The sequence below is a fragment of the Herpailurus yagouaroundi genome, unplaced genomic scaffold (assembly GCF_014898765.1).
Source record: "Herpailurus yagouaroundi ecotype Mexico unplaced genomic scaffold, PumYag 67700, whole genome shotgun sequence".
Taxonomy (NCBI): domain Eukaryota; kingdom Metazoa; phylum Chordata; class Mammalia; order Carnivora; family Felidae; genus Herpailurus; species Herpailurus yagouaroundi.
The window spans coordinates 2,573,597-2,599,420 of NW_024420499.1; the positions used below are offsets into that span (position 1 = coordinate 2,573,597).

At 43.9% G+C, this 25,824-nt stretch overlaps 1 protein-coding gene across 1 annotated transcript in view; it reads left to right on the forward strand.

Moving 5' to 3' along the window:
* Positions 1-642: 642 nt before the first annotated feature.
* Positions 643-25,824, forward strand: part of LHFPL1 (LHFPL tetraspan subfamily member 1) — a 47,355-nt gene continuing 22,173 nt past the window's right edge. The window contains exons 1-3 of the mRNA XM_040468442.1: positions 643-888; positions 8,856-9,251; positions 19,665-19,763. Coding sequence (XP_040324376.1) covers positions 8,870-9,251; positions 19,665-19,763 — 481 coding nt within the window. The 5' untranslated portion in view covers positions 643-888; positions 8,856-8,869. The remainder of the gene's footprint in view (positions 889-8,855; positions 9,252-19,664; positions 19,764-25,824) is intronic.

A 25,824-nucleotide genomic window follows, 5' to 3' on the forward strand; every position in this document is an offset into this window, starting at 1 on the left:
TTTAACAAATTTCCCTATTCACACAGCATCTGGGAGGGGAAATGAGACACATATGCAAAAAAACTAACACAAGGTAGAAGGTGATAAGTTTCCCAAAATAATATGGAGCGCCAGGGACATTCACAGGTGGGAGAGATGACATCAGGTTGGATCAGACCATCGGGCAGAACTCCAACAATCTCCAGACCTCTCAGCTACCTTCCCAAGCACAAAAGCGATTATTTAGACCCTGACTTTTGCTGGTGCTGTTATTTTTAGGAAGCATTATTTAGCTTTTTCAATGTGTGATTTTAAGTTTCTTAAATGTAAACTCGTTACATCTTGGAGTCATAGATTGCTCTGTTGGAACATCAGACAGTGGAAATTGGTTTGGGAAAAGAAGATTATTGTGTCTTACTCCATTCAGGCGTGTGTTTTCTGGCGTTTCTAGACATTTAGGTCTACTACCTGACATACATGGTGGGGACTATTTCGGGCTTTTGAGGAAAGTTGAGGAGAACGTTTATTCCTCGGCAGACACACACACTCACACACACACACACACACACACACACACACATGCGCACGCACGCGCGCGCACACACACACACACACACACACAGCTGACTTGGCAGCTGTGAGGATGGAGGTGGGGGAGTCTGTGCCAGCTAAGCTACTTCAAGTGCCTGCATGTCTGAGGCTGGATCTGAAACCTCCAGCGTGTGTGGAGTTAATTCCCATTAGGTTGGACTCCGCCCCTCTCTCCCAAAGGTAAAGCAAGATTTTCAGGCATCACTGCAAAGAGCAGCTGGGATTCCCATCCCCTTCTGACAAGCTGTGAGGAGAAGTTGTTTCTCAGATTTGAGTCTGAAGAGAGGGAACAAGTCAATCAGCTTTCGTGGTCAGAAGGTAAATTTGCAACTTGGGCCAAATGCAATTGAAACAGCTGGATAAGAAACTGCCTCGCTCTCCCCCTTGCTCAGCCCCTCTTCTCCCTTTTCTTTCTCAGGCTTCCTGTACTTTCATCTCACAGCTCAGAGAAGCTGTTTTCTTCCCAAAGAGGGCCTGGTGCATTTTTACTTCCTCAGAGCCTGTTGTTTGCACAGAGGGTAAGAGGAATCTGGGGCTGGATTCCTATTTCATATTGACATGGTTTGAGGACCTAAGGGTTAACTGCTAGCTGGATTCCCCAGGAGAGTTGGTAACTTGAGGAGAGGAAGTGCATGTCTCTGGGAGTGGAGGGAGGGATTTTGTTCTGACCTGTCTATAGAAGGGAGAGTGGATCCGCTTTGCTCGTGTGCTGGGTTGATCTCCTAGACTTGCCTAAACTGGGATTACGGGACTGAAATGGGGTGATGGGGTTAAACTGAAGTGCAGATGTTGAAGTCAGGCTGGAAACAAAAGATTGCATTCACTCAGTAAATATTTATGAGTTCCTACTATGTGCCAAGCATGATGATTTACAGGAAAGCCTGCAATAGTTTAAACTATAAATCCATTCTTGAAAAGAACACTGGGCCCAGTGGTTCCATTTTGTGATGGGAAACTGAATGCAGAAAGAAGCCGAGGGGTAAGAAGTCACTGGGAGAGGGGCTGGAGGAGAAAGAGGGGGGAAAGGCGGGATGTTCTACTTCTTGGGAGACTTCAAGTCTTCTCTCTTACTTATAGGGGAATGGAATCTCTTCCAGTAGAAGAGAGAATAATTGAGACCTGTCCTGTTGGGTATACCACAAATGTTATTTCTCTTGAACTATGTTTAATCACCTCCATTTTATATATTTTTAAGTTTATTTATTTATTATTGAGAGAGAGTGAGAGAGAGAGAGAGAGAGAGAGCACAAGCTGGGGAGAGGCAGAGAGAGGGAGACACCGAATTCGAAGCAGGCTCCGGGCTCTGAGCTGTCAGCACAGAACTTGATGCGGGGGGCTCAAACCCATAGACTGTGAGATCATGACCTGAGCCAAAGTGAGACACTCAACTGACTGAGCCACCCAGGTGCCCCTAATCATCTCCATTTTATAGATAAAACTGAAACTGTGAGGTCTTAAGTGATCCTCTGAAGTTCATATAACCGGTAAGGGGAAGACCTTGGGGCCCTATCTCAGATCTGATGCCAAAATCCAGACCCTTTTCCACTAAAATGGTATTTCTCGGGGCGCCTGGGTGGCGCAGTCGGTTAAGCGTCCGACTTCAGCCAGGTCACGATCTCGCGCTCCGTGAGATCGAGCCCCGCGTCGGGCTCTGGGCTGATGGCTCAGAGCCTGGAGCCTGTTTCCGATTCTGTGTCTCCCTGTCTCTCTGCCCCTCCCCCGTTCATGCTCTGTCTCTCTCTGTCCCAAAAATAAATAAACGTTGAAAAAAAAAATTTAAAATGGTATTTCTCAATCATTAGCTCCCATCAGAATCAATTCAGAATTTAAAAAAAATGCAAATCTCATAAATTGTAATTCAGTGACTCTGAGAAGGAGTGTCATAGTCTGCACTGAAAAACAAGCATGGAGGGTGATTCTAATGCAGAGGCGTTGGGGCCCCCATTTTGAGAAACTCTTAATATGCCACACTGCCTCTTGTGTCTGCTGAAGTGATTGGAGAAGTATCCAGCCCACCTTCTTCCTATACTGGCTAGTTTCACTGAGTAGAGGTGATCAGCTGTGGTGGCATTCTATTCCCCATTGAGGCCACAGGTAGAGGGTCTACTGGGCAACAGCAGCAAGGCTGGGACCTTGAACCTAAGGGTTTGGGGGGAGGCAGTACCAGTTAGTCCACGTTGATAGAGCTTAACAGTGTCTTTCCAGAGCAGGCTGGTAGGAATCATTTCTAACTGGTGGAAGGTGTGAGATAGGACTCATAGCTGACCAACTGATCACTGAAGGTGGTGGCATCTGTCCAGCTGGAATAAGAACTGAGATGAAGAGCTCTAATTGATACCTCACTTTCCAAAGCAGAAGACAAATGGGGAGCTCAGTGAGCAGAATTTTTTTTAGGGAAGGGAGAAGTTCATATGAAATTTAGGGAAATCATTCCAATTCTTACCTTTCCAACCTCAAACTCTGGAGAAAGGGAATAGCCCAGGACCTTCCGTGGGGAGTCTTTGTAAGGGCTCTCTCTGCCTCTGCATGGCCAACTTGATTATTTAGAATTGGTCTTCCAGGCTGTCAGTGACTCAGTTGGTCTTCTGTCTCCACTTACCCTCTGACTTCTTGCCTTGAACTGCCTTACCTGCTTGTGAGCATCTCAGATGCAAATGAATGAGTAAACAAAGCCAACACAGCTAGTTTTTGCTAATCTTTCTACTCCAGAATAAAAGAGGAGCGAAGGAGGGACAAGGCTTAGAGAGAGGGTCAGCAAACATCAGCTCAGGAATTTGAAAGATACAGCTTAGGTCAAAAGTGAGATATGAAGCAGAGACAAGAATGGTGGTGCTAGAGGCTGGAGGGGAGGGGGAAATGGCGACTTGTTACTCAATGGGTATACGGTTTCAGTCGTGCTAGATGAGTAAATTCTAGAGATCTTCCATACAATTTTGTGCCTATAGATAATGGGACAGTGTCGTGCACTTTAAAATACATTAAGAGGATAGATCTTACATTGTATTCTTAACATACACATACACACACACAAAACCAATACAAGGAACTTTTTGAAGGTTACAAATATGTCCTAGTACCTTGATGGTGGTGATGGTAAAACAGATATAAGGAGATGTCAAAACTCACTGAGATGTGTACACATAAAGCTTAAAAATGTGAGGTCGTCTTTGAGTCACCTAGACACAAATGGGAAGCAAAGCCCTTGGAATAGCTACATCATGAGATGATTTCAGGCACAGAACTAGGAGTAACTCCCATCGTGGCGATATACAGAAGAGGAATAATGTCTGAAGGACTAAGGTGGTAGAAAATGAGAGAAATGTTTGGGAAGGGGTAGTAGATCCTTTTTGAGGCTGTGTCCAAAGCAGAAAGATCTAGAATGTTCAGGTTCAGGCCGCTTATATACCTAACTTGATCCAAGGCATCCCATTGGGCAAAGATATTTCTGGAGCATGGCTCTATTTACCACTGGAAACCTATGCCTGTGTCACTTTCTACAGAAGTCTCAGCACTGGGCATGATATATTTGTAACAGGGTTGGCAGGTAGGCGATGCACACCATCTGGGGGGCATGAGGAGAAAGGCCTGTTCATATTCCTTTGCCAACACCAGTGCCAACAAAGCTGCTCCTCACAGACCAGTAGTCTTGCGGCCATGTTTTCCTTCGCAGCTGCAGATCAGGGACTCTCTGACCACTTTGTATTCTGGTCATTAACTCAATGGCTGCTTTTCCTGGACCCTGTCACATTTGTAATGCAGTGCTTTCCTTAACTCAGAAGATGTATGACAAGCTTAACCGGGAACAAAAGTATTTGAGTCTTTTTTCTGTGGGGACTGGAGAGAAAGTGAAGTAAAGGAAGGATTTGGTTTCTTTTCTTCCACCCAGAAGAAATAAGAGTGATTTTTCCAGTTCCATTGATACCAAGTGCCCACATATGAGTAGAACACATGAGAATGAAAAGGTGAGAACGAATGATTAGAGACTTGGCAATAAGACACCAAAAGAGAGAGGTAGAATGCTCACTTGGGGCGGGGGAGGGCTAAAAGTAAGCTACCAGCAATCTGAGTTGATTAAGGACTGTCATCTGGAAGACCAGCCAAGCTCTTCTCCATTCCCTCTGAGGACACGCGACCAAAGGAATTGCCCTTACGTTGCAGCAGAAAAGGTTTAAAATGAGACATAATAAATGATTTATTGACAGGGAGAGTTGTTAAACTACTGAGAAAGTTGTGGATTCTCCTTCTATAGAGTTCTTTAAAAGCACTGTACATGACCATTGGACATGTACGGCTTAGGTGGGTTTCCTGCCTCAAAAGGTTGAAGTGATTCCTACCCACGAGTCTGCATTAGAATGACCACCATGTCTCTAAAGATTAGTGAACATCAGCCTTCCGTAAAGAACGGTAAATGCAGAAGACACTTCACGCTTCCACTCTGGTTGTTATAACTTTCTGGCTACACTCACTGCATCTTATATGACCACGACCACTCTCAGAAACAGGCATGTGACCCATTTAGGAGATGAAGAAACTAAGGGATGAGGGACCATAGGACACCTAAAGAGAGAGGGTCATTAACAATCCTATCAACGCCTGGTTACCGGGCCAGTTATCAGGAGCACCAGGGTGAGTTCTTGGTTTCTGAAATCCAGTGTAGCTATGTGGCTAGAATTCTAGGGCAGGGAAACAAAGCCATTGTGTACATGACATATACAAGAAGAATAAAGATAGAATGAAGTATAGCACTGTGTGTGTGACTTTTATTTATGTCATTGCAAAGAGACTTAGCTAGTTCCTGGGAATGAACTTGGATTGCTTTGGAGGAGTGTCACGAAGGGAAGTTACTCCACTGCAGGCAATACAGGAACTGAGAGCACTTGCTTGAATGCGCTTCCCCGCCTGGCGCATGTGACCATGTAGCAGTGTGCCTGCCTAGAGTCCGCATGGCCCATGACCTCTCTGTCCAGCCACAGGAGAAATCGTTCTAATTCCTGAGCTGGGTTGGGGCTTATTCTATGCTCAGAAAATATGGGGCAATTGGATCTGTGAGACCTCTTCCTTGACTGCATGAGGTCTCATCTATGATTCAGAAAGGCTTACATTCAAAACACATAGGCTTCATTTCTCCCCTGTGTAATTTCATGGTCACTTCTGACTTTGTATTGTTCTCTCTGGAGAGAGAACATTAGAGAGTTATCTGTGGCAGTGATTCTGAACTTGCTGTCCACGGACGGTGCTGGCCCACCACACCTCTAGTACTAAATAGAATGACTAACTCTCCTCGTCTTATCACTGAGAGTCCCAGGAGATGCCTCAGTCCCAGGAGAACCAGCATAATTTGTCATCCCAGTCCTGAATGAAGTAAGGACAACGAGTCTTTTCTGAAGTTAGAAGTATTTAATTTAAGTTCTGAAAGCTGATGAGTTTCCCTAAAGCTAACCATGTGTAATTCAAACTGACTTTTGTGATTCTGCCATCTTACATCTCGGGTTCAAAATTCCACTTAAAAAATAAAATTGTGGCGACAGTGGTTGTTAGTACTGTAGTTTTGTAAACTGCTGGATTTGTCACAGATGATGATACTCTTATGTCAGAGCCCCACCTCTTATTTCGAGTATAGTCTAGGTACCACTCACTGATATAGTTTCTTTCTCTGCCTTCGATTCTCTGCCCTTCTACTGGTTGTCATACTGGAACCTTGGATCTCCAGGTGATCATGTTTTGGGGCAACCTAAGGGGTTGGTTCTGACTACAATTGCTGAGCTTGGAAGAGCTAATGCTTTTGTTCTGCTGGTTTACACGCCGCTTAGAGGAAGTGGCCTTTCTCCCACCTTCCCAGTCTGCGCCTCTAATTCTTTCCCCATTCTTAAAACATTTTGTTGAAATCCTGGATGGGAAACCCTGGAGGCTTTTAAGTGTAATACTACTGGGGCGATAAAGGAGAACAATGGGGGAAGGTTGTGGGTGAATGAGCAGTGTGTCACCTTGGGCAAGCCACTTAGCTTCCTGATACTCAGTGGGCTAATTTGTAAATCGGGAGTGACGCCTTTCTTACGGAACACAGATCGTTGGGCAGAGGACGTGAAGTGAAGGCTTTAGGAAGGGAATACGATGAAGCAGTCGGCAGTCTGCGTTGGTCAGTTTGTTTCCTTTCATCCTCCCGCCTGGGCTTCTTCACCGGGAAGTGAGCCCATAACAGAGCTCTGCTTGTACTTCTCATAATCTTACAAACGCTAATATAACAAGCAGAGGCATTACCTCATTGCGGCCAAGCATACCTGTTTTCTAACAGCAATTACTTAAAACTAGTTCCACTTCTGTTGGCTTTCAATCCCTCATCACATCTTCTTCTCACTGCCCACCCCCCCCCCGCCCCCCAATCAGGCACAAAGCCTCCTTCCCAGGGGCTCAGCTCAGGGCACTTTCTTCCCAAGCCCTAACATTCCAACGTAAGCACCTACAATTTATGATCTCCTCTCCCTTCCTGCACAAAACACATAGCACACAATACATATGTTTCAGGAGGGGAATTGCGGTGGACTGAAAACAGAGCATTATGCTAAGAATCAAATAATTGGGCTCTGGTCTGGCCAGTGTACCTCACTAGCCCTTTTCCCTTGGGTAAATCACTTCCTCTCCGGATTCCCGTCTGTAAAGTGATGGTGGGGGGAAGGGATGTTAGGACTGTGTGGTAGAAAAGTAATGGCCCAGGAATAGGCAGATCGGGTTTCTTATTTTCTTATTCTGGTGTTGCCGCTTGCTAATTTACTCTATGACTTAAGGGAAATCATTTCTCCCCTTACTGGGCCGTGCCCCCCCCCCCCATACATAAAACAAGAAGGTCGAATTAGGAGATTCATTAAGGTCCCTGTCAGCCTGGAAATTGGCTGCTTCTGTGAAATAGGTTTCATGAAACAAACATGAGTTGGAGCGCCTACTCTGTGCCGGGCACTCTGTAATGGTGCTTGTGAAAGGGCCCGTGGCTGGGCACGGTCCCTGAGACCCTGAAAACAGCTGTTGCTAGCTCCTGACAATGTCTCCAATTAGCAGTATGGTAGCCCATACAGCCAGTGCCTGTGCAAGTCCCCCTTACCTTGGGTCCCCACCCCTGAAACCCTCTCCCACCACCTGTAGCCTTAAGCAATGGTGATGAATCATGGAGACATTTCTGAAACATCCTCCACCATCTGCCTGCTGGAGACATTCACAGTGCTGTCATCAAGCTGCAGTGTGGTCTCTGGCTGCCCTAATTGCGGCCAGAAAGCAATGGCAGATTAATGGAGTTGGGAGGGAAGTGGTCGATTTTCAACAGAGGGGTCTGTGAAAGCCATTTGTGAGCTGGGCCGAGGAGATGAGATCTGAAAAGGCTCTCGGGGTCTTGAATCTGAGATTGCTTGTTCCGGAAGCACCTTGAAAGGTCCTTACAGCTATATATACGTTCCTGCTGCCAGGCAGGGGGCACCTGATCCATGTCAGAGAGAGAAGAGAAGCTTTGGAGCAAAGGATGAGGCAGGTTTTCTTAATAGCCGGTCTAGAGTCAAACAACGCTTACTGGTTGGAAAGTTGCCTCGTATTGCTTTTGGGGAAAAAGTGACTGATCAGCGCTCACTCAGTGATAAGAATGGGGTGCGAGAGAGGAACCCCATATTTTATTCTGCACATTTGTCAACCCTGTGAACGGCTCATATTGATGCCCTATTAGACATCCTACATAGGTCGTAGGGGCACATCCTGTGACCCCCCCACAGTGAGCTCTCTTTCCTTCTTCTCCCTTGTAGGAGGGGCAGCCCCCTGAGGTGTCTTCCTTCTCCCTCACTCTCTGAAAACAACTTGCTTCCTGACCCTCTTGAGATACCATCTCCTTCCAGGCCTCCAGGCCAGTAAAGCCATTCCACCGGAAGCTGAGGATTCTCTGGGCAGCCTTGGTTTCATTCAGCCTTCCCTCCTGCCACTTGCTTCATGCTAGACGTCAAGAGTTGAAAGCTGTCTGATCAGGCTGCATTCGAGCTGCTGGAGCAGCCACCAGTTCATTTCTATGGCTCTTCCATTGCAGCCTAGAGACCATAGAAATCTGAATCAGGTGGAGGGAAGGGAAGATGGGGAAAATGCTGGAAAGCAGAATCCCAGAAGGACCTAAACGGTCCTGAGGACAATAATGTTATCCAGAAGCAAAGGCCAAGTGGTACATAAACGAGCCCTAGGACTGGCCAGCCAGATGAAACTGGCCTACTTGCTAACTTTCTGCATTTGGTGCTATGACCCAACTCATCTCCCCATCCCTGCAGAGAAACCTGGGACCATGAGGAGCAGCCTGACCCTGGTGGGGACCCTCTGGGCCTTCCTGTCTCTTGGTACTGCTGTGGCCAGTTCTACCAGTTACTTCCTGCCTTACTGGCTCTTTGGATCCCAGCTGGGGAAGCCAGTGTCATTCAGCACATTCCGGAGGTGCAACTACCCCGTGCGGGGAGAGGGGCACAGTCTGATCATGGTGGAAGAGTGTGGGCGCTATGCCAGCTTCAGTGCCATCCCAAGCCTGGCCTGGCAGATGTGCACAGTGGTGACAGGTGCCGGCTGTGCTCTGCTGCTCCTCGTGGCACTGGCTGCTGTCCTGGGCTGCTGCATGGAGGGGCTCATCTCCAGAATGATGGGACGTTGCATGGGAGCAGCACAGTTCGTGGGAGGTAAGACTGTGTCACCGGGGCTGGGCAGGTTGTGGAGCTTGGCGGTGGGGGTGGGGGTGGGGGTGGGACATGTTGCCTTACCGGGAAATCCACTCTCAGCCCCTCCTGTTTATCCAACCCGAACGCTATGAATGTGGACTCCTTTGAAACACCCAGCCCAGGACTCCCCAGAGTTCAATCTATAGCAGGGTTTTACTCACAGCAAAACGGGCTAGTAGCAAAGCTGGTATCTGGGGTTTTTTGTTTTTCGTTTTTTTTTTTTTTTTAGCCTCCATTTTCATCACCTTCTTCTGCCTGAGCAGTGCCCATTGAAGACTTTTATCTAGGTCCGCTTTCCAGGGGCAGCAACATATACTCTAAATACACTTGATCTCCAAGAGCCTTGATCTCTGGTAGTGATCTCAAAGGGCAATGATCTGATAAACATGTACACGCAAGTGCTAATTACTGACAAGTTTAATGTACAGCCTTCACCAAAGGAATATATCTCTAAAAGTGAAATGCTAGGTACCAGACAGACTGTAGGTCCCTGCTTATTTGCCCTATATCTAAGGCTAGCCCTATCTGGTAGCTGTTAACAGTCTATCCCAATTTCCTATGGCCCTGACCCACCCTACTCATTTTTCCCCTCATTCAGTCTCCCTCTAAACTTAGTGCAGAAGACCTGGGGTGCTGGTAGCGCGCAGATGGGCCAGGAAAGAGCAAAATGCAAATATGGCAGACTGCGGGAAGGCAATGGGGGCAGTTTAATTTGAACTTTGCGAGAAGAAAAGGCAAGTGTAGACAGGCAAATGTATGTGTTATATTTTATACCTAAATGGGGCCCTGGGAAAAAGTGCTGGTAGAATATCTTGGTGAAGTTTGTGGTTGTTGTTCATGAAGTTTTAGAATCATTATTCAAGTCATCAACATTATCATCTCCATTAGCAGCACAATGTGTGTGAATGGAGCCAAGAAACTTGGTTCCCACCTTCTGGCTCTTACGCTAAGTTGCCCAGTGGCTGGGCAAGTGACAGTGACCTCTAGTATGCTCACCTCCCTTCCTTCCTTGAATTTGTTCATTGGCAAGATGGCGCAGATGCTAAATTTCTTTATTCTCTCTAATGACTTTATTGAGATGGCCTTGGAGGAAGAGAATAGTGGTGAACAAAGACATTGTTTCTCAACAGGAGCTATTCCCGCCCTGCCCTGGACGTTTGGTAATCTCTTTGAGACACTTTTGATTATCACAACTTGGGGAGTGTGCTATTGACATCCAGTGGATAAAGATGTGGGATGATGTTAAATATCCCACAAGGCACAAAAACATGACAGCTTCCAATTTCCAACAACAAAGAAGTATCCAGCACAAAATGACAATCGTGCCAAGGTCGAGAAACCCTGAACTAACGCATCATGGTTTCCTGACCTGCTTATGAAAATTGCCAGTTTCTTTGTGTTGTTCCAGTTAAGGTGATATTTTCTGGTTCCCTCTTTCTTCAGGCTCACTGTAAAAGTTTTAAATGTGAATTCACCTTCTAGTCTCCCTTGTTCCTGAAATTTTCCATTCTTTAGCTACTAATGGTTTTCTGGCCACATTGAAAGTCATTAGACTAGCTCCTTTCTTCCCCCTTGAAAACCATGGTACTTGGGGCACCTGGGTGGCGCAGTTGGTTAAGCGTCCGACTTCAGCCAGGTCACGATCTCGCGGTCCGTGAGTTCGAGCCCCGCGTCGGGCTCTGGGCTGATGGCTCAGAGCCTGGAGCCTGTTTCCGATTCTGTGTCTCCCTCTCTCTCTGCCCCTCGCCCGTTCATGCTCTGTCTCTCTCTGTCCCAAAAATAAATAAACGTGGAAAAAAAAAATTAAAAAAAAAAACAACAAAAAAAAAACCATGGTACAGAACCAGTCACTAAGGCTGGTCTAAGCCAATGACTTTGTCTCCCTTTGGGGGCTCTATGGGTATCACAAATAAACCTTAAATAGGCTCACTTTTCACCTGAATTCTTGGGCATGCTATAGATAGCTCAGCACTTTTATGGACACGTTATTTCAGAAAATAACACTTAGCTGGTGGGAGAAAGGGACGGTCTTTACAACTTAAATTCTCAGGGCCCAGTTCGGTGCCTGGCACAGACCAGGTCTTCAGTAACTGTAGAAGAATGAATACACAGCTATGGCAGTGTCTAGCATATCTTAGGATAAGTTGAACACGTGAGAGCTGGGTTCCTTCACATGCTATACTTTTGTTTCCCCGAGGGGACCTTAGCACCCTGAGTCCTTTTCTATTCTGATTTGAGAGTGACAGCTTAGCCTCACTTGAATTTCTAAGAGTTGCCAGCAGAGGGTGAGAGGGGCTAATTGGTAGGAATCAGAAGGCAAGTAACAACAGCTTCCACCAGAGTCCAAGCATTATTAACAGTGGCTCCTACTCCCAGCTTACTTGGGCTTGACTGAGACTTTTACAAAAACCCTTATGTTTCTCCATATGATACATTTTAGTTGATCCCACTTCCGAGGTTTAGAACCTCAGAGGAAATTCTTGAGGAGGTATGTGGGTAGGTAATAGAATTTTACAATACACTCATGGACTGAGTGGGGAAGAACTTTGGCTGAGTGGCAGGTGTCATACATAAGAAGCAAAACATTAGTACTATTTTCCTCTTATGTGGTTCCTCATGTAGAATGATTCCCCATTGACCCTTGCTCATAGGCATATGGTCACAGTATTTATACCTGGGTGAGGGTCTTTAAAGTTCAAAAATAAAATGCCATTTGACAGTAGTCATAGGAGTCAAGACCCAAGGCATGGTGGCTCAAGGTTTATCCCTGGATAAGTGAATGATACTGGACAGATGGCTAAATTTCCACAGCTCTCCCATCTGTAACACCAGCCAAATGAGGGTCATTTGTACCTCCTTTTTAAAAACCGGCACCTGTCAAGGTTACATCACATGTGAGGGAATGGTGAAGACTGCTTGGAGGCATCATATTTCCTAGGAGCCCCTTGGCACATGACCATCACCCAAGGGTCTCCAGAGATCTTGTATCTGACCCCTCGGAGATATGCTCTGTCAGTGTCAGGAAGCCAAGCCTGAGCAGCATGTTTAGCACCACGGATAAAAGACACAGGAGAAAGAGCTGTGGGGGTTAAGTTTAAGCTTGCTGTTCAGCTGAGGGGAATTGATTCTGTTGTTCCAGGCCTGCCTGCTTCTCGGCAGCTAGTGCATTAACCGAAATACAGCAGGGGGGTGGAGCCAATTTGTTTTAGGTCTGGTTGATCTCTGCCAGACCCCAAACCACTGAAGAGATGGAGTATCCATTAAGAACTACTCCCTCCCCCTGCCTGACTCTTGTTCCCCAGTTTGGCAGCTGCCCACAGAGATGAACAGTGGGAAGTGGGAGAGACAGGAAGAAATAAAGAGCTGCTGGCCTGAGTCAGACTTAGCAAGGTGACCTGATGGGGCCCTTGGGTCCCATTTGCTCCACCTGCAGCTGATCCAGCTGGACAAGCCTAGGGTCCAGGGAGCCTTCCACTGGGACCTTCATGCCCTGCTCCAACCGGTGAAGGAAACATCTGGCCAGGAGATTATTTCAACCCTGGGGATGCTGGGCTTTCCAAACAGCTGGCCCCCAGTCCCTGAGAACAAGGTCATTATTCACATTCCCCTGTGTATACATATGCAAGATGCTTGTGAATTGTTCTCTATCTTCAGTGCGAGCTAAACAAAGAAGAAATAGTTGAGAAGTAAATATAAGGAACTTCTTGGCAGGAAAAAGTATAAGATCTTGGATCGGGTTACATGAGGGAGGCCAAGAATCTTTCTAGAGCAGGGAATGTATCAAGATCACCTGGAGGGCTTAAAAATATGTGGACTCCCCAACTCTCTCAACCTTTTTCCCATTCTGATTTACATAGCAACAGGTGGACGTCTGCGTGTTTTGAAAAATCTCCCCAGTGACTCTGAGGTGTATGCTGTGTTCCTTTTTCCCAACGCAAGTGAGAACCACCACTCTGGACAATTTTTTTTTTTTTGTTTTGGTTAAGGAGATATAATTCAACGTACCCAGATAGGCACCAGTGTTTCTTTCCACGTAAGGTCCTAATGTTACATGCTTCAAGCTCAGTGAAAACCGCCACTGGAGACAGATCACTGAGAACTTGAATCAAGGAAAGGGGGCTATTTTTCTAAAAATAAAACAAAACAAAAACAAAGTCAAAAACAAAACAAAAACAAAAAAAAACCCCATTATCTTCCCTGTAAACCATGCATTTCCTGGAAAAATCCCTCAAGTTTTACCAGGCATCATTTAATTTATCCTTACCATGATGAACGAGGATAAACGTGGCTTTCTGCTTGGGAAAATAGTATTTAAAGAAGTTAACCTACTAGCAAATACTTAGGTACCCAATTGGAGCAGAGCAGAGAATATGGGTCAGGGCTCCTGACTCTCAGCCCTGGGCCTTATGCACTGGTGCTACTGATTTCTCCTTTTCCTCTTGAAGATGAAATGCTATCACAGTGTTTTTTTAGAGTGGCCCATGAACCGTTTGTATAAGAATTACCTGGGGTGCTTGTTAGTGCCATTCTAAGCCTACTGAATCAGAACTGATGCCTTATACCCTGTATTTTACACAGTCTCCTTAGGCTGATCTATTCTTGACAATATAGTATAAAATAGTTGAGATGTATGCACCGGTCACCTTAAGAAATATGTTACGATACAATTATAGTCTCCTTCATATCCTGATCATATTCCCTTGTTCCTACAGCAGAGGTAGCTATGATCTTTCATTTGTACACACCAAAATTTGAGAACCTCTGCTCAGGGTTGTTCATAATGTTGCTTTTTCCTAGAACTCCCTTTTCTTCCATCTCTGCCTGTAAACATCTGCCTCTTTCCCCAAGTTCAGGTCAAATGTAGCCTCTATGTGAAGTCTCCCCTGATCTACATTAAATATTTCTTGCAGAAGTAAACTTTCTTATAACTCCAAGGGAGAATATGGGATCAAATGAATTAGAGAGTTGAGTGAGGAGCTCCCTGGGAAGGGAAAGCTAAGATTATATAGCTAGAGGGCAGATTTATACATTTTCTAGTACGTTTGAGTTAAAGTTGCTACAAGAGCAATCAATTGAGCAAATTAATAACAAATTAACCCACACTGGACTTCTGCTCAGGTGGTAAATTCAAACTATCTAATAACCATATTTGGGTAGATATTTGGAGATGGGTGGAGAGTGCAACCAAATGGTTGCATCCTCAATATTTGCGCTTGTGGGTGGCGGAAGGGGTAGCAAAGGGGATTGGTAACACCCAGGGATGGGACTTTCTCTGCCCAGAGACGAAGGTTAGGCATCTGCCTAATGGAGAATGCGCAGTTAGAAGGAGGTTATATGACTGTTGGGGTATGGGAAAGTAGTCATTCTGTCATCAAGGGAAGGTTGAGTGTAGCTGGGATGTAACTGCAAGAAGGGTTCCACGTTCTGTCCGAGAAGGTGAGTGAGTCTGAGGGTTTGTACTGGTGTTGAGGTTGCCTGCCACAAGGGCTGAATAAAGTGTTCAACTCCAGGCCTCTGCTTGGTCAGAGAAGGGAATTCAGACTATAGCAACAAAGTTAGGGGAGGATATTTGGTATATTTTGGGATAGGGGATTCTTGTGGAAAGAACAGTCAAAGAACGGAAACAAGATGGCAGCCCACTGGTCACTGTATAGTAAGGAAGTAAGGACGAGAACATACTCTCACATCCCCCTGTGTGTACATATGCAAGATGCTTGTGAATTGTTCTCTATTTTCAGTGAGAGCTAAACAAAGAAGAAATAGTTGAGAAGGAAATATAAGGAACTTCCTTCTTGGCAGGAAAAAGTAGAAGATGCTTTCTAGAGACAGGTGAGAATAAGAAAGTACCCAGCTGAACAGAAGCAGTTGGGGCAGACTTTTCCAAGGGACGTATTTGGTTAGACAAAACCAGGAGTTAGCAATAACACATACCGAAGTGGGAGCCGGGGCTAGATCTCACACAGGGCTGGAGTTGGGATTTAAACTAGTTTTTTCTGGGGCGCCTGGGTGGCTCAGTCGGTTAAGCATCTGACTTCAGCCCAGGTTATGATCTCACAGTTTGTGAGTTCGAGCCCCGTGTTGGGCTCTGTGTTGACAGCTCAGAGCCTGGAGCCTGCTCTGGATTCTGTGTCTCCCTCCCTCTCTGACTCTACCCCACTCTCTCTCTCTCTCTCAAAAATAATTAAACATTAAACTAGTTTTTTCTGCCATCCGAGCAGCCCAGGAATATGCTGAATATGCTGTGTTCATCATTTAAAAGGCAGGAGGGAGGACAGAGGATAGGAAGAGTAGGAAGGCTGGTTGGGCAGAGTATGGGGCCACATGCACTGGGGCAGAACACATGCCTGGCCGAGATTTCTAGTCTCTGGCTTGGTGCCTGCAAAAAAATTGCAAGATAACAACTCCAACCAGGCAGCTTTTGAATCGAGCCCTATTCAGTTTTTGACTTTTCAACTGGTTTTTCTTATGAGGACAAAGAGGTGAGAAAGAAATTAGCACAGAGAATATTATATGTGAGAAGTTGAGAGAGGAGTCATAGGGGGAGGCTGCTGTTTAATAATAATATTTTTTATTGAGCACTTTCTATATGCTAGATACTTTATGAGTATTACTTTTTGAAGCAGTCCTATAGGATAGAGTACTATTCTCATTTTAAAGATGAGATAACTGCACAGAGAGATTAACTAATTTGCCGAAAGTCACACAGCCTCTAGGTGGCAGAGCTGAAATTTGAACGTAGATCTAGACTGACTATAGAATCCATTCTCTCTCTCTCTCTTTTTTTTCCAGCTTCTTAAAATATAACGGACATAGGACACTGTAAGTTTGAGGTGTAAAATGTGATTTCATACACATACATATTGTGAAATGATTACCACAATAAGGTTAGATAACAATCTATCACCTCATTTCATTCCTTGTGTGTGTGTGTGTGTGTGGTGAAAACATCTAAGATCTACTCTCTTAATAACTTTCAAGTATATATAATCCAGTATTGTTCTCTGAAGCCATTGTGTTGTACCATCTCTCTGGATCTAATGCCTATAAGATTCCTAGTGCTTGCTAGAGATATTGTTGTCAAAAGGCAGTCATTTCTGGATAGAAGGACAGAGCTTCTAAGGGTTGATGATCTCTCTGATTAGTGAGAAAAAGTGTTTCCAGTAACTGGCTATGTGACTATAGGTAAATCACTGTCCCTCTCTGAGTCTCAATATCCACATCTGTAATGGGGATGGATTAGAGTAGGTAATCTCCAGAGGCCTTTCCCTCTCTAGGATTCTATAGATGTACCAGGTGTCTAGGATGATCTCCCATCCATGCTAAGAAGATCCCTTCAGAAGGCTTCCCCCTTGGGTCGTGTGGGCAAAGTAAGCTGTCTGTTAGGTACCCAGAGCATACTCTGAAACAGATGCATTTAGTGGGCACTTATTATGTACCAGGTACCAAGTGTACATAGTCGAAGATAAATAAGGCCCCTCCCTTCAAGGAACACACACTTTGTTTTTTCTCAAAACATTTTATTAAGAATACATTCATTGGGAGTAGATTCCCATGGTTCATCACTTACAGACAACACCCAGTGCTCATCCCAACAAGTGCCCTCCTCAATGCCCATCACCCATTTTCGCCTTCCCCTGCACCCCCAGCAACCCCCAGTTTGTTTTCTGTATTTAAGAGTCTCTTATGGTCTGACTCCCTCTCAGTTTGTAACTATTTTTCCTTTCCTTCCCTTCCCTCATGGTCTCCTGTTAAGTTTCTCAAATTCCACCTATGAGCGAGAACATATGATATCTGTCTTTCTCTGACTGCCTTATTTCACTTAGCATCATACCCTCCAGAAGGAACACACACTTTAGTGGGGGAAGCAGACCACAATCAGTTGTGAAAGATATATATCACAGGATATTTCAGTCACGGGAGTAAGCACAAGGTGCTGTGGGAGCAGAGGGGAGGAAAATGTTAACTTAGGCTGGGGGCGGGGCACCTGGGGGATTGTGAGAAAGGCTTCCTGGAGAAGATCGTTCCTGACCTAAGCTTCTCACCACGGAAAGGTCTGAGGAACAAGAGAGGGCTGAAGAAGTTCCACCCTCTTCAGCCATGGCAAGACACACACTCGGCCAGCACTTGTTCCTGTTTGAGCACTCAGAGCTCATGCCAGTCCCAGGGCTTTGAAGGTGGAGGTTAGAAAGCTGAACTGCTGTTCTTTCATAAACGTGTGTTCTTTTCTTCCTAGTTTATGTGGAAAAGCTCACTTTTTAGTAACTCTTCTCTCAAAGGATAAGTACCAGGGGCAGGAAAAGGCTTAGGATTCGTTTCCCATTTTGTCTTTAACCCATTGTGCACACTCTGAGCTCCATATTCTGGCTGATACCTCTTCATATCACAGGATTTCAGTTCATCTGTGGTAAAAACAAACGAACACAATGAAGGAATCCCTAAACAAATAGGAGTGTTGTTCCATTGCTACTGGATAAATTCCAGAGCTTAGGAAGACCTTTGAGTGACCAGTTTTGTTTCCTTTAAGACTACGAGACAGATAAGAATGCCTTCTAATTTTAAGCATTCCACTGAAAAGAATTTCTAACCTTAATTGGTCATTCTTTTAGTTTCTAAACCCTCTCTTACTATTAGAAAGTTATCTCAGTTTTCCTATTTAAACTCTTCTTGCTACTTCATCTTTTTCTCTGGACTCATTGAATATTAAGAAAAGCTGGCTGCCATGTTGCAGACAAGCTTAGAGTACCTTGTGGTCTTCTTCCGAAAGGATTCATCTTAAGGCAGAGTGGACTTATTAGCTTCTCAGCGTGTACGTGGAATCTTCCTCCGCGGGGAAAGGGAGGTGCAGGGGAGGCCAGCAGTCCCTGGAGTAGCCTGCCTTTCACTGTCCAGCCGAGCCCTAGAGCTCTGGAACCTATAAATATGCCATTCATTCATCATTGATCAAAGCCCTGCTCCGTGGAGGTTCTGTGTTATTAGTTTCTGCATTTATATTTCTGGCACATGACCTTCCCATAACCTTTGGTGTGGCACCCAGGTATAGTGTTCTTGTAATTAGGCTCTCTTGGTCGCAAGTAGAAGAGCCTCACTTGAGCTCTCTCACTAAAAAGGGAGTTGATTATAACACAAGGAAAGTGGAACTGGAAAGCCATTGGGAAGGACTGGATTTTTCTCTAGCTCTTTCAGGGAAAGTGTGGAGTTCTTCGCCATGGCGTGTCTGCTTCACGCCGCTGTATTCTCTCTCTCTCTAGGAATCAGTTTGCTCAGCCTACCCAGAGTTGATGTCTCTTCATAACTCTGGATTGAACTTGGCTTCAGCTTGATACACACTTGGTTCTACCTCTTGGTGTTTCTTCCCTAACCTTTGCCCCATCTGCTAACTCCCTCAGCATCTCTGTTTCTGGATTAAAATGTCCAGAAGGAAGAATCAGGCCCAGCTGATGTCTTCATGCCAGGATATGAGGTCACCCATCATTGAGCAGCCAATGAATTTGGTTGTTTTTGTGTTAGCTGTCATGTGTAGTCCACCGCACTGTCACCAAAGACATGAGGGAGGAAGAGGTCATAGGTTATAAAATGTAACCTGGGCAGTAAGGAAGAGCTGAGGATCATGTAGTTTCCTTAGAAGGAAGTATCAGCAAGCAGACCCAGATTTGTATCTCTGGTCAGAAGAGTAAGGTTATTGCTAAGATCCCATAGTTTCTCTGTAGTGACCAAATAACCTAAACAAAATGGATGCGAAGATGGGGGGCACAGCGGAAGGTATCGGAAGCCAAATAAAGGAGAGATGCTTAGCATAAGGCTGGAACGATTTCTCAGAATGAGACAGTATTTCTGGAAGAAGGAGTGTGGTGCCCTCCTCACCAGGAGAAGCCTACCCAATGTGTATGCTTTCTGTAGATATCGGTCTGGCAGCTGAGTCTAAGTGATAGAAACCATGACCTACCTTTAACCATTAAGGACCCATTTGACTCTTAGAAAAGGCTGAGTTTTAGGAAAGAGTAACATTCTCTACATTGTTGTCTTTTGAAAATCAGACCTAGATAGAAGAAGAGTCCGACTGGAGAGGCCAAGTTAGCTTTGTGGGTCATCGTCAAAAACATTTTGCCTGTAAAAAGTACACCGGCCTGTCTTAATTCCTAATACTGCCTTTTCTTTAGAAGTTGTTCCCTCTACTATCTACTGCAGCTCACTACTTATGACATGGCCAAGAAATCCTGTTGAGTTGGTAGTGTCACAGACATTTAAGGTTAAAGGGGAAAGATAAACTCTGGGAACAAGAGGCAGAGTTGGAGCTGAGCTAATCCAGAGAGAAATTTGGGGTGACAGAAGACTTGTTACATTTTTTTCTACCTATGTGTATGCTTTTCTTTCCAGGGTTGCTGATAAGCTCAGGCTGTGCATTATACCCCTTAGGATGGAATAGTCCGGAGATAATGCAAACATGTGGGAATGTCTCCAATCAATTTCAGTTAGGTAAGGTGGTCTGGGCAGGATGGCAGTGATGGTTCTTTTGGGAGCCTGGTTTTCCAAGTGCTTTACTTCTTGAAGGGGAGTCTTCTTGCTAATGGTGCTTGCCTGAATCTCTGTCATCATGTTAGCTTGTGGGGAGTGGTGGCTTGGCTAGATTCATTTGGCCTTGATAACTCACAAAGGTGGGACATAAATTTCTCTTTTTCGGTTATGTCTCTCTACATCCTTTATGCGCTTTTACCCAGAGTCCTGTGACCAGTTTGGGGAAGCCCTATCTACAGGGGGATTTCAAATGTTTAGAAACTGATGATCTGTCATTCTCTGAAAAAAATCCCAGTTTCTATTACTCTTTCCTTTCCAGGCACTGATTTCCAAATATAAATCAACACTATCTCTTCTCACTCTCTATGAAGGATATAACAAGAGGTAATCTGGTTTACATCAAGCATTAGGAGCCTAGATTAAATATTGGGAATTGTTACTCACATTGTTACATTGTTAGTGGTACGTTAATGGCAAGAGCTGTCAAATATTAGGATGGGTGGCAGAGTAATTCTGGACTCTTCTATGGCTGCCAATTCTCACTGAGAATGACAAGTTCACTAATGTGAGTTGGGACTAGATTAGACTCTAATTGAAAGACGTCAAAGTATTTTCCCAATATACTATCGTGGAAGAGAGTAGAAGGGGAAGTGTCTAGGGTTCTTTGAGTATTCTCAATTGTAGGAGAGGATTTTGGAATAATGAGGTCACCTATTCCCTACAGCTTACGTTCCAATACTTCCCTTTCTGTCTGTTGCCTCAGCCTGTTTTTTTGAGTCTCCTCTGATTCATTTTTGGAGAAAGGAGTTGTTCACTATACAAGCATAGCATGAGGGAAGGGCTATATAGAAGATGTGACAAATGTGGGCCCTGGAATGTCTAGTGTTACTGGCTCAGGGCTGAGCTGACTGGCAAATATAATAATTTTGCCATAGGTGAAGGAATGAGTACATATTTGGGGGTGGGTTCTGAAGAAAAACGAAGCAAGCCACTATTCCAGCTAGCTGGGATAGAGACAGTTAAAGATTTACTACATTTCTCCTATTTGGTTGTTGGATATATAATTCTACTTTTTAAAATAATGGCTTTATTGATATACAACCCACATGCCATAAAGCCTGCCATTTTAAAGTGTACGATTAGTGGTTTTAAGTACATTCACAAATTTGTGCAATCATCACCACTATCTAATTCCAGAATATTTTCATAACCCCCCAAAGAAACCCCTTACCCATAAGTAGTCACTCCCCATTCCTCCCTGCATCGAGCACCCCCCCCCCCCGCAACCACTTTCAATACAGATTTGCCTATTCTGGAAATTTCATATAAATGGAATCATATAATATGTGGTTTTTACGTCTAGCTTCTTTTACTTAGCATGTTCGTCCATGTTGTAGCATGTATCAGTACTTCTGTTTTTCAGTATGAAAGAGTTCCAATTTCCCAGCATCTTCACCAATACTTGTTTACTTGTTTTCCATTAATTTTTTAATGTTTATTTATTTTTGAGAGAGAGACAGAGAGAGACAGAGCATGAGCAGGGGAGGGGCAGAAAGAGAGAGAGGGAGACACAAGATCCCGAGCTGTCAGCACAGAGATCGACACAGGGCTAAAACTCATGAACTGCAAGATCATGACCTGAGACAAAGTCCAACGATTCACCAACTGAGACAACCAGGTGCCCCTGTTTTCCATTTTTAAAAGTCATAGCTATCCCGGGGGGTGTGAAGTGGTATCTCAATGTGATTTGAATTTGCATTTCCCTGATAACTGATGATGATGAGCTTCTTTTCATTTACTGATTGGACATATCCTTCCTATATCTTCCTTGGCGAAATGTCTATTCAAATTATTTGCCTATTTTTGACTGGGTCATTTGCCTTTTTTGTTATTGTTGTTGAGTTGTGAGAGTTCTTTATGTATTCTGGACACTAGACCCTTTTCAGATATATGATTTGCAAGTTTCCCATTCTGTGCGTTATATTTTACTTTACTGATGATGTCCTTTGAAGTATAAAGTTATTTAATTTTGATGAAATCCACATTTATCTATTTTTCTTTTGTTTCTTGTGCTTTTGGTGTCATATCTAAGAATATATTGCCAAACCCAAGGTCATGAAGACTGTTTGGGCTATTCTGGATCTCTTGCATTTCTATGTAAATTTTAGATTCAGCTTGTCAGTTTCTGCACAACCGCCAGCTGGGATTTTGATAGAGATTGTGTTGAATCTGTACATCAGTTTAGAGAGTATTGCTACTTCCACAATGTTAAGTTTTCGAATCCAAGAACACACAAGATGATGTTCCACTGAGTTAGATCATCTTTAATTTTTTTCAGTGAGATTTTGTAGTTTTCAATATACAAGTCTCACTTCTTTTATTAAATATGTTCTGAAGTATTTTATTGTTTTTGATAATATTATACATAGAATTGCCTTCTTAATTTTATATTTGGATTGTTCATTGTTAAAGTGTATAGAAATACAGATGGTTTTTCTATATTGACCTTGCATCCATCAAGCTTGCTGAACTCTTTTATTAATTTTAATGATTTTTTTTGGTAGAGTTCTTAGGATTTTCTACATATACGATCCTGTCATCTGAGAATAGAGATAGTTTTACTTCTTCTTTTCCAATCTGGGTGTCTTTTATTTCTTTTCATTATCTAATTGTCTTGCCTAGAACCTCCACAACAATGTTGAATAGAACTGGTGAGAGCAAACATTATTGGGTTACCCCTCACCTTAGGGGTAAAGGGTCCAGTTTTCCACCACTAAATATTGATGTTAACTATTGGTTTTTTTCATAAGGCTTTTATTAGGTTGAGAAAGTTCTCTTTTATCTATTCCTAGTATGTTAAGTGGATTAATCATGAAAGTGTGATGGATTTTGTCAAATACTTTTTCTTCACTTACTGACATGATCACTTTCTTTACTGATTGATTTTCATATGTTAAGCCAACCTCGCATTTCAGGGATAAATCACAGTAGGTCATGGTGTATATAATCCATTCTATATGTTGTTGGGTTTGTTTGTTAGTATTTTATTGAGGATTTTTGCATCTATGTTCATTAGGAATATTGGTCTATGGATTTCTTTCCTGTGATGTGTTTGTTGGATTTGGGTATGGAGGTAACATTGGCTTCATAGAATGAGTTGCTACTTTGATTAATGTAAAATGCCAAAGTAAAAGATTGCAGACATGATTTGCATATAGTCATCTGGCAGTTTTCTGCACTAATCACCACCCCAAGGGGCTAGTTCACAAATGGGCAATTTCGTGTGTGGCTGCCTTTGTTTCAAGTTGACGGCCATCAATCGTGTTTACCACAGGATCATTATTTTTCTCTTAATTTTTACTCAATATTTTATTATTGTTTCTCTCTCCATTACATTCTCCTCCTTTATTACCCTTCTCTCCTGCACCATATGTCTCCCCAGGGACTCTAGCTCCCCTGTCCACAGTGCACAGGATAGTGTAGTTCTGTAAATGCTTAGGGATAAAGGGATTGCTGAATCCTGCTTGAGTCAAGCCCTCCCAGTTCCTTTTTCGAATCACCCTTTCTAATTCTTCCAAACACCAAAGTGTCTCTCATCCATGAGCCACATTTCCTGCCCATATTCTTCAATTACAGGCCTCCATATTAGCACTTTTCTGGTTGAAAAAAAAACTGGTTAATGCTGACAAGGAGAGACCATATGTGCCACTCTTGACCCTTTTCTGGTCAGCTGCCAAAACATACATGACGGTGCCAGCCGTATTATCAGCTGTTCCCTTGTAATACAGAGGTGCCAGGAGCAGCAGCAAAACATGTAGTAGAATTTAAGAAACTATATTTTATGATATGTTGGGAATACTGAGCTTGTGGATACCAAGGTTTAGAAAAGCCAATGCTAGAAGTACAGCTTTTCCCCTTAGACTTTTGTTTAAGACTCTGGAGATTCTGGGGTGCCTTGGTGGCTCAGTCGGTTGAGCATCCGACTTCGGCTCAGGTCATGATCTCACAGCTCATGGGTTCGAGCCCCGCGTCGGGCTCTGTGCTGACAGCTCAGAGCCTGGAGCCTGCCTCAGATTCTGTGTCTCCCTCTCTCTCTCTGCCACTCCCCCCTCTCACACTCTGTCTCTGTCTCTCTCTCAAAAAGGAAATAAACATTAAAAAAAAATAAAAGTGCATTAATACTCTGGACATTCTGGTAGTGGGGAAGCCCCTTCGGCATACCTTAAATCCTGTGTGGATAGATGAATGAAATACAAGAAAAGTACACTCAGTATCCAGTGTACAGACTTTCGTTTCTTTTTCCTTGAAAGGCAGCCTGGTATACTGAAAGATCATAAGCCTTGGAGTCAAAGATCTCAGTTGCTATCCAGGCTCTGCCCCCTATGTTTTTGTATGGGGGTACAGTCACTTAAGTGTCTGTGTCTCACTTTCCTTCTCTGTAAAATGGGGGATAAAAATAATACCTATTCCAACGTTGTCACAATGACATAATAAAATATATATTAAAGTACCTAGCACAACATTTGACTTGAAGTAGATAGGGGCCTTCTTTAAAAGATAGCAGAGCAGAATGTGCTGGAGGGGAGACTATCGATTGGCGGCATTAGTTTGATTCTGCTGTAGGCTCTATTTTACGCACTCTGTATTTCGGAAAGGAAGCTTCACAGAGTCAAGAAAGACATGAGCCCTACCCGAGGAACAAAGCTTCTTACCTTGACTTGCTTGAGAGAGATGAAGGGAATGAGGAGGACAGTGGAAGCAGGCGTTGTTAGTCTGCCAAGGCGATTGTGAGAATGAGTAAAATAGAATTCTACTCTGAGACTCTGGATAGCCTCCTTCATCTTCCAGTATGAAGAGGTCACACTCGTGTTTTTAGCTCCTCTTTCCCTGGGTTTCCATTCCAGTTATCCTGAACCATTCACTGTTACAATTTTTAGTCCTAACCTGAATTATCAAAGATATAACTTGTATTAAGGCAGCACTCTTGGGGTATGTGTTGGATTAAAGATGAGCACAAATTCTTTGATGCCCTTCCCATAGAGAGGCTAGGTCTGTCTCTACTGCTTATGTTATAAATCTGGGCTGGCCTATAACTGCTTTGACCAATAGAGTATGGCATAAGTGACATAAAGCTTATTCTAGGCCTAGCCTCTAAAGAACGTTCAGTTTCCATGTTGGTTTCTGGGATCTCTAAGCCATCATATAAAAACTTTGACTACTCTGCGGGAGTGACCAAATGGAAAGTCCCACAGATACTTGGAAACAGAGAGAGGCCCAGCTGAGTCCAAACTTCCAGCCATTCCTGCAAAGCACCAGACATGTGTGCAAAGCAGTCCTAGGCCCTCCATTCAAGCCATCTGAATACCACTGAATGACTCTAGTTAAAGCCAATTGCAGTAGAAAAATTGCTCAGCTGAGCTCTGACCGAATTATTACCTATAGATTCATGAGATATAATAAAATGGATTTTTTTTAGTTTATTTATTTATTTTTGAGGGGGGGCAGCGCAGAGGGAGGGGGAGAGAAAGAATTCCAAGCAGGCTGCACGCTGAGACCTGATGCAAGGCTTGATCTCATGAACCGTGAGATCATGACCTGAGCCAAAACCAGGAGTTGGATGCTTAAACGACTGAGCCACCCAGGCACCCCAAAATGGATGTTGTTTTAATCTACTATATTCTAGAGGTAGTTTTTTATTTTTTTAATGTTTATTTATTTTTGAGAGAGACAGAGTGCGAGCGGGGGAGGGACAGAAAGAGAAAGAGACACTCTCAGAGAATCCAAAGCAGTCTCCAGGCTCTGAGCTGTCAGCACAGAGCCCAACCAGGGGCTTGACCTGATGGGCTGTGAGATCATGACCTGAGCCGAAGTTGGATGCTTAACTGACTGAGTCATCCAGGCGACTCTCTGGGGACAGTTTGTTATACAGCAATGGATAATAAGAAAAATTCCAAATCATATACATATAAATTTAAGATTTTGATTTTTAATCAAAAGCAATTTATGCATGTGATTAAACAGT